This window comes from Acanthisitta chloris, unplaced genomic scaffold (genome assembly GCF_000695815.1).
Source record: "Acanthisitta chloris isolate BGI_N310 unplaced genomic scaffold, ASM69581v1 scaffold7723, whole genome shotgun sequence".
Lineage (NCBI taxonomy): Eukaryota > Metazoa > Chordata > Aves > Passeriformes > Acanthisittidae > Acanthisitta > Acanthisitta chloris.
In genome coordinates, this window is record NW_008663183.1 from 36,163 (window position 1) to 44,759 (window position 8,597).

General features: G+C 37.5%; 1 protein-coding gene across 2 annotated transcripts in view; it reads left to right on the plus strand.

The window, feature by feature from the left end:
- The window catches only part of PFKP (phosphofructokinase, platelet), a 36,756-nt gene extending 28,358 nt beyond the window's left edge, over window positions 1-8,398 (plus strand). Inside the window, exons 15-22 of one of the 2 annotated variants that reach the window (XM_009070901.1) lie at window positions 21-173; window positions 3,392-3,556; window positions 4,628-4,689; window positions 5,646-5,757; window positions 6,503-6,602; window positions 6,935-6,940; window positions 7,245-7,350; window positions 7,865-8,398. In XM_009070901.1, coding sequence (XP_009069149.1) covers window positions 21-173; window positions 3,392-3,556; window positions 4,628-4,689; window positions 5,646-5,757; window positions 6,503-6,602; window positions 6,935-6,940; window positions 7,245-7,350; window positions 7,865-8,018 — 858 coding nt within the window. In that variant the 3' untranslated portion in view covers window positions 8,019-8,398. The remainder of the gene's footprint in view (window positions 1-20; window positions 174-3,391; window positions 3,557-4,627; window positions 4,690-5,645; window positions 5,758-6,502; window positions 6,603-6,934; window positions 6,941-7,244; window positions 7,351-7,864) is intronic. The other variant, XM_009070902.1, reaches the window with a different exon arrangement.
- Window positions 8,399-8,597: the final 199 nt, after the last annotated feature.

Genomic DNA, 8,597 nt, shown 5'->3' on the forward strand with positions numbered 1-8,597 from the left:
CACTTGTACCACTGCTTCAGGCCTATGAAAGTTGTCTGCAGCTCCACGAGGCACGTTCCCGCTTTGAGGAGTTTTGCGTACCTATCTGTGTGTTACCTGCTACTATTAGCAACAATGTGCCAGGCACAGACTTTAGCATTGGTGCTGACACTGCCTTGAATGCTATTGTGGAGGTAAGAATGCATATCTTTTAAAAGTTAAGATCATAAAGTGTGTAAGAGGAGGATACCTAATGATGTTGAAATGCCTGGTTTTCTAAGATAACTCGGTTACCGTATTTTTTTATGGTTTGTAGTTAAATTTTCCAAGACTGATTAAAGATAAACCTTACTAAAGTATTGTGTTGTATATTTAACTTTTTGGGTACTCTTGTTCTTCAAGACTGCATTGGTGCTTAGGGTGTTTGCTGTTACTGAGAATAAAATGTTTTGCTTGCTTTGATTTTGTTTTTATCTTAAGGTGAAAGAAGAAAGCATGTGTTTTATAAATAAATGCCCTATTTATTGCATGAACTATTGGCTCAGCTCAGTGCAGTAGAGCCTTTTAAGTACATGATTAACACTAAACACATGTATAATCTCATAGACTCCATTAGGCTTAACATCTGTTAAGTGTGTGTACATGCATGCATAGTATAAGCAGCCTGTCCCAGATGTTAACTAAACATTGTGATGCCAGAACTTGTTATGAATGAGTTCTGATTTCAGTCAGGACAGTCAGTTCTCTAGTTTGTCTGCCATAGCTTTTTTTCCCTTGGGTACAACTGTTGTATTAACTCTCTCAGTTCTTCACTATCCTGTTGACTCTGCTGGAGACATGGCAATGGGAACTGATCTGAGGTCTAATGCAAACAAGTGAGTTTGCTTTAGAACATCTCTGAGTTTTATCAAACCCCTCATTAGCAACCCATATAATTAATTATGAAGTAATTGGCCAAGAAAGACTAGAGATCTAGGGGTTTGAGAAATGCAGGTTTGTTTTCCTGCTGTAATACACTATTACTTACTTAAATAGAGTGAAAAATCTGCAGTAGCTAACTGGAAGAGCTGTGCTGGCATGCAGGGCAGCCTGGGCTTTGAGAGCTGCAGTGCAGGGTCCCTGGGGTGCAGATGTCCTAAGGTGTACTGTGGGTGCACTAACAGTATGTTCCTAGGCAGGACGTGGGACTTCAGCACTCCATGAGCTGCTCCCCCCTTAGCCCATCATTTGTAGAAGTAGGTAAATATGCTGATTGTGACTGACAGCACTTCTAATAGTGATGGACTATTAAGTGAAAACATGAAAACACAATGGGGCAACAAATGATCACACATAATGTGGCTTCCTCTTAATTGTTTTTGTTATTAATTGCAATTTGTACAGCTTTTAGTAATGCTCTCAGTGGAAAAAAGAGTGGTTGTGTCTATTGAATAATTATTTATGGTTAGGATGTTTAGTTTATGCTCACAGTAGAACACTGCTGATCTGGCAAAGTTTTGAATACCAGTAATTTTTTTAAGCTGGATCAGTTCATCTGAAAGCTCAACTAGCAATGGAATTCCAAGAGTCCACGTGCCTTCATGTTGAAGATGGCTGAAACCTGCAGCAGGCTTTTGAGGTTTGGCCTTTTTAGCCTATAGAGTAGTATATGAATTAATGATTTGTTAAAATCTGTGCTATTTTTGTATTTGGGTACTTCTGTCACAGTCATTCTGAGAAAGCAAGAATAATAGAAAGTTTGCAGTATGTCTCTTGTAGAGTCAAGGATAGAAACCTTTCTAAGTACATCTAAAATGGTTAGTCCTGTAAGCAACTGCTGAGCTATGTTGGAATGTAATTGGTTCAGTGCTGCACCTGTCACTGTTAAAAGTAATGGGAAATTTCATAAATTTGTTGCTGTTTACCACAGGCCAAAAGCCAGTGTTCTGCAAAAAGTCTTACGAAACAACATCTGGAAGGGGAAAGTGCTTGAGGACATTGTAAAATCCAAGACTGATGAAAAGAGCAATTTTGGGAAACTAGAAATTCAAAGTAGGCTTTTGTGATGTAGTTTGTTATGGAGATTCCTTTCTGCTTAGGATAACAGAATCTGTATTCTGAGTAAGCTAATGTGAATTCTTCACTTGTGTGTGTATACACATAACATGCATATATGCAAAGACACATGCAATTTCATTCATGCATATTTTATTTATAGCTTTTGCTACGTGGACCTAAATAAATGCATACACTGGTCTTAGTCTTACAGTGCATTAAACCATGTTATGTTAGAAGTTCTAGGGTTTTAAAAATAATTTTAATTTTTCTCATGTATCAATTAATTACTTGTTCTGTGGTCTGTTGGGTATATTTTTAAAGACCATATTGCTCACAATCTGAATTTCAGTTTCAAGTATTATTTTCAGTTAGCTGAGTGAAGGTCCTGGTTGTAAAAAAACTGTGAAACAGAAATACCTCAAATATTAGAGCATCTACAGTCACTCAGAAAATGAGTAAGGCATGGGGATTCTTTTAACATTATCATAATTCAGGTGTCAAGATGACAAATTTTCCAGGTATATCTATTTCCATTTTTACTAAACAAAACTGATGTTGGGACAGTATGTCTGTAGTGCCTTGGTTTCTGTGTTTTCCTAAGTTTCCTAGGTCTTGCCACACTGGAGATTATTTCCCAAGCCTCTTAGGCAGCTCCAATAAAAACTGGTGTTATTTGGTTTCGTGTAAGCAACAGATCTTGTACAGAACATTCCTTGTTCTGGTCAGAGTAAGTTGCAAGTGGAAATTGCTATCTTTTTATAGTAAGTATGTACCTATTAGTAAAAAAAATGAGAATATTTTAAAACCAGTAGTGCTTGAAAGAGTGATATTTATGTGGTTATCCTTATTGGAAAGTAAAAGATTGGGCAGTACATGCTCAAGGCTTACGAAGTCGTAACTGCTTCATCTGGTTGGGAATGCAGTGAATTTTAACATCAGGACTAAGAGAATATAAACTTGAGTAATGAAAAGAGTTAAAGCAAAGAAGAGAAATTTAGTCATGCCAGAATTTATTAAAAAGCTCAATTGTATCTATTTGTGTTAGACAGCTTATCACAACTGTTAATTCCATATACAAACCAAAATGAATTTTTGTTCTACTATTTGCAGGAAGCAAATAAGGGCTGATGGTAAAAATCCATTTTATTTTGGTTCTGGTTGATTCTGGTGTTCGGTGTATAATTCAAAATAATTATTTGGTAATTGCTGTAGCTAAATGGGTTATGCTATTTTGGAATTTTTAAAGATGTATTTTTCTATAAAGGCTTTATTTTCTTTCTTTTTACCAGTAAGTCACGCAAAGTTGCATGACATATGCAGCCATACAAATTCAGGCTTTTCTAATGTATACTTAGAATATCTTGTCTTTGCCTAGACCTGCGACCGCATCAAGCAGTCGGCCAGTGGTACCAAGCGCCGCGTGTTCATCATCGAGACCATGGGTGGCTATTGTGGTTACCTGGCCAACATGGGGGCCCTGGCAGCAGGAGCTGATGCTGCTTATATCTTTGAAGAGCAGTTTGATATTCGAGAGCTCCAGGTACACAGATCTGGAAACCTCTTACTCATTTTTAAGTAGATCCTAAAGTTGTACATGTGTATCACAATGTATATACTTGAAGCAGATGGCTCATGTAGGAAAAACACATGATCGTATTAACAGCTGCACTGGTCAGTAGTACTTCAATATAATACCAGTTCTTACATCACAGTATTACTGAAAAGAATGTAGACCCAGTTATTCTTGACACCAAGATCTATTAAATGACATGAGTTATTGTATTAGTCATCAGACTAGATTGTTTAATTTTTAGTTTTCTGATTGAAATTCAAAATAAATGAACAGACTTGGATAGTTTTAGAAGAAAACCAAAAATAGAGGGGAGAGGAATATTTTTTCGTGATGATAGTATAGTGTTAGAAGGCTGTTCAGGCCAGAAAGTAACAGTATGTCAGGTTTGTTAGATGCTGACTGATAGCACAGCTAGTCAGAGCATGTCTGGAGGTGTTACTAAAATAAAGACCTCAGGCTTTAAGGATTATGGATTAGGGTGTATTTACATACACAAGCTGATATGGAACTTGTCTGCTGTGAGGATTTTACACTTTGAGGTAGTTTGTTCTAGCTGCAGTAATGAACAAATGCAAAGCTAAACCAAGAGAAAAATCCTGAAAGGCACAGAGATGTGAATCAGAACTTAACCCTACTCATTTCTCAGTGGTATGTGCTAATCATGTCCTATATAGGAGTAGCAGCACAGCACTGTATCCTTGACAGGACTGGGATGAAGGGCAAACTCTGCTCTTCTGGGATAGTTTCTCTATTTTTATATATATCAAGCTTGGTGCTGTACAAGTATAGCATATAAAAACAAGTTGGTGTTGCTGTTAAAATCAGTTACTTGTGATCCAGAGGAAGATATTAGGTTTAACCAAAGACAGTTAGCCATACACAGTATGTTATTCTGGATCTCCAAAAACCTCCGTTATTTGAATTTGCCCATAATGTTTCATGCGAAATACTTGTCAAACTTTATCAGGAAATGTAGCCTTTAAAACAACTTTAATGAGTTTTGTGTGGCTCTTGAAACATACTTTTATTTTTTTCTAGGCTAATGTGGAACACTTGACTGAAAAAATGAAAACCAGTATCCAGCGTGGCCTAGTGCTGAGGTAGGCAAAAGTAGTTGTAATGTTTGGCATCAGTGATGCTGAGCACTTCCAGCCAGGTAGGCTGCTTTGCCACTTGGAATGATACTCCAAGTCTATATTCCTTGATTATTCTTAGTAAAACTGTTGCTCCAGAAGGCAATTCTGGGACCTGTCTGGAAGCTCAAGTCCAAACTTTCTTTTTTCTATGTAAATACATTTGCTCTGTAATATTTAGTCCTCTTTCCAGCCTGTTTTCTCATTGGGTTTGTCTTTTATTGTAGATTCTTTCTTACCAGAGGTGTAATGTGGAGCATAAATGTGTACATGTATAGTATGGCCTTTACTATAAAAATCTGATGTAGATTTAAGGAAATAACATAGAATAAGATGTATTTCAGAAATGAAAATATTTAAAATACATTGATTAGCATGTTTTAAAATTATACTATTGCAGACAGACTGAATCAGGCTGTAGCTTCTCTTTGAGCATTTATTTTCAGTTTGCCAAATAGTGGAGGGCAGAAAATGAAGACCACCATAAGCTGTATGAGGATACCATTATATTTAGGTTCTACTTACTATATGACTAGGGTGAAAAATACCCTCCAATATTGGTAAGGAACAGCTGAAGGTACTATTAATTATCCATGTCTTTATAAGTGGCAAAATGATGACCTTGGATGTCAATGACTATTTGGTTTAATGCAGTTTTTCCTCTGGGTAATGAATTTCTCAGACTTCAGATGTGCAGTTTTTTCAGTGCCTTATTCGACAGTGGATTCCGAGTGATGTTACCAGTAGTGCAGACTGCAAAATCATGATCATGTTACAGGGAAGTGTATGTGATCAGATGAAAAAATCCAAGCTAGAATTACTGGTATCAAGTAAATGGGAAAACACTTGTCATTCAATAGCTGTAAAGACATCCACTGCTTTATAAAAAATTTGCTAACTGTATCTAACCTTAATTGTTACAGAAATGAGAACTGCAATGAGAACTACACAACTGACTTCATTTATCAGCTGTATTCTGAAGAAGGAAAAGGAGTGTTTGACTGTCGAAAAAATGTGTTGGGCCACATGCAGCAGGTAAATATGACCTTAAAGTTACAGACAAGCCTAACTGTGTATGGCCAAAGAACATATACTGCTGAAGGATTTCTAACAAGTCTGATTCAGGATTAAAGAAAAAGGTGAATAATTTTTTTATAGATAACTCTGAAGTTTTTTTAGTTTTGGATTTTATTGCCATCTCTTTTGAAAAATCTAGGAAAAAATCCCACATTAAATTCTTAACAATTTTCCTTTTTATTCCTCTGTCTGTATTAATAATTTTTTTCTTATTACTGAAATACCTTCTTACAATACACTTACCTGCCCATCCATAATGTATCTATATTCTGAACCTTGGAAAAGGTATTTCATTAGCAAAATCTGTGCAGATGGATGTTTTTGTGGAAGAGAGCAGGAAGCTGCTCCTTCGGCCTCTGCACCTGTATCACTTCATCTCACTCTGCAGCTTGTTCGTGGGCAGAGAGGGAGTTTGTGATTTGGCTGCACTCACCACTGAGGTAGAGGAAGGGGAAACAGTGCCCTCCATTCAGCTAAGTGAGAAGTAGTATAGATCCCATGAGAATTCTACAGATGCTGAACACAAATAAATGCCTTAGATTGATTTATATGGTGGGGGTTTGGTTGATTTGTTTTTATCAGTGGGGGATGGAAATAAAAGATCAGGAAATAGAGTAATAATGCATGAGCAGAGATGACTGATGAAACAGATACAAATCCTGGTTTGGTAACTCAGCTAACCCACACTTCAATTTTAACACAGGGTGGAGCACCTTCACCGTTTGATAGAAATTTTGGGACAAAAATTTCGGCAAAAGCTATGCAGTGGATCTCCAAAAAGCTAAAAGAAACCTACCGAAAAGGTGCAGAAATTTGATGCAATCTCTTGTTACTGTCTTTGATTATCTGTCAGTATATAGGACTACTCCACTATGCAAACATGTGAATGTTTGTTAGTGAACATACTTCTTCTCCCCCCCTTGATGATGTTTTATTATTCAGTAGTGCCTTGCTGTGCTTCCTGCTGTACCAAGCCTTCCCCTCAAGTGAGGTCAATAATTCAAATAGCTGTTTTCTCATCTTTCTTAAAAAAAAAAGAATACGAATGTGATTGCAAGTTTTCATGTGTGAAGGAATTGATGCTTATATAGTTACATCTGTTCTTTTTGTTTCATGCTGCCTACATGGGAGACAGAAGGAGGTAATGTGTCTTATTTGGGAATTTTTGTAAAGCACCATTTCCTAAAATCTAATACAAAACTGGATGTTAAGATTCAGTCTTATTGTTGCTTAATTGCACTGTAATTTCATTGCTAATTATCACAGCTAAGCAAAACAAGTGAAGCTCTAACCCGATCAAAGCACTAATTGATGTTTTATCATCCATTAAATAATCAGTAACTGGAATGAAGCTACACTAAGCTTTTGGTTAAGTTTAATTACAGAAAAATGGTATTTGCCCTTACATATGTAAGAAAGATCCTGAATTACTTCCTTCTCTTCAGGAAAAATATTTGCCAATAACGATGACTCGGTCTGTTTGCTGGGAATGCGGAGACGTAACCTTGTTTTCCAACCCGTGGCTGAGCTCAAGACTGAAACAGACTTTGTGTACGTATTACACTGCTTACATGTTAAACACCTCAGCACAGCCTTCCTTTCACCACTGCAGACAAACACTGCCCTGCAGTGCTGACACAGTGTTTGCCTGATGTCTTACTCCCTCTGGCTTTGGCCTGCATTCAGCCATTGATTCACTGGGTTCACTTTATTTCCCCTTTATGCTTTCTCTTCATCCTCCTTGTACTCGCCAGTCTCTCCGTGTGAGTTCTGGGACTCTGCTGTGCTTTTAAATAACTTTTTAGTAACTGCCATTGCTCCAATGCCTAGAATTACTTCTGGTTCAGTTCAGTGGGGCAGGATTTTTGTCCCAAATCTGGTATTACGCTTGCCTATAAATAATATCTTCCAGTAGGATGTATTCATTCCTTCAGGATTCTGTCCTTCCTTCTCTGCATTTTGGGTCAGTGTTTACATCCCACCATAAAGGTTAATGTCTGAAGCTATTTATAAGGAAGGTGTTTGCCTTACCCCATGTGTATCACCTCCCTGTTTTCCCCACCAGACACAGGATTCCCAAGGAGCAGTGGTGGCTGAAGCTGCGACCTCTGATGAAGATCCTGGCCAAGTACAAGACTAGTTATGATGTGTCAGACTCAGGCCAGCTGGAGCATGTGGCCATGCACAGCCCAAAGGAAGTAGAGACCGGAGCCATCTAAACACATCACGGTTAGATTATTGTCATTAGATGCACATTGTGAGTAACAGTGCTTTAGAATCATTACAGCTTTGTTTTGTAACCTTTAAATTATTGTTCCAGCACTTTATGTGAAACAAGACATTCAGCTGTCATACAGATTTTGTCCTGTGTGTTATGTTTGAAAACAAACCCTAGCATCTAATGGAAAAGCACCAGTTACCAATACTGCCCTTTAACAAACAAGTGCAACACTGTTCTATGCACTCTGTAAGTTACTCATCTACTGCACTTTGTTTCAGAGTACTTACACCCCAAAAAGAAGTGTAGATGGCTAGCTTTGTGTTGATTTACAGGATGTGCTTAATATATCTGAAGTGAAATAAAGTACTGTTGCAATCAGATGGGGTATTCTACAAATTCTGTTCATCTGCATTTAAGCAAGTGGGGGAATAACACTTGGTGGTGAAGGATTCTCTATGCACACCTGTGAAGGAAAAAAGAAACTGTCCTTTTCCTTTCCTAACCCTGCAGGAAGTAGTCAGTCACAGCAGGACAAGTATTTCTCATTGCTTCTAGGCTAGGACTCAAAACAATTTCT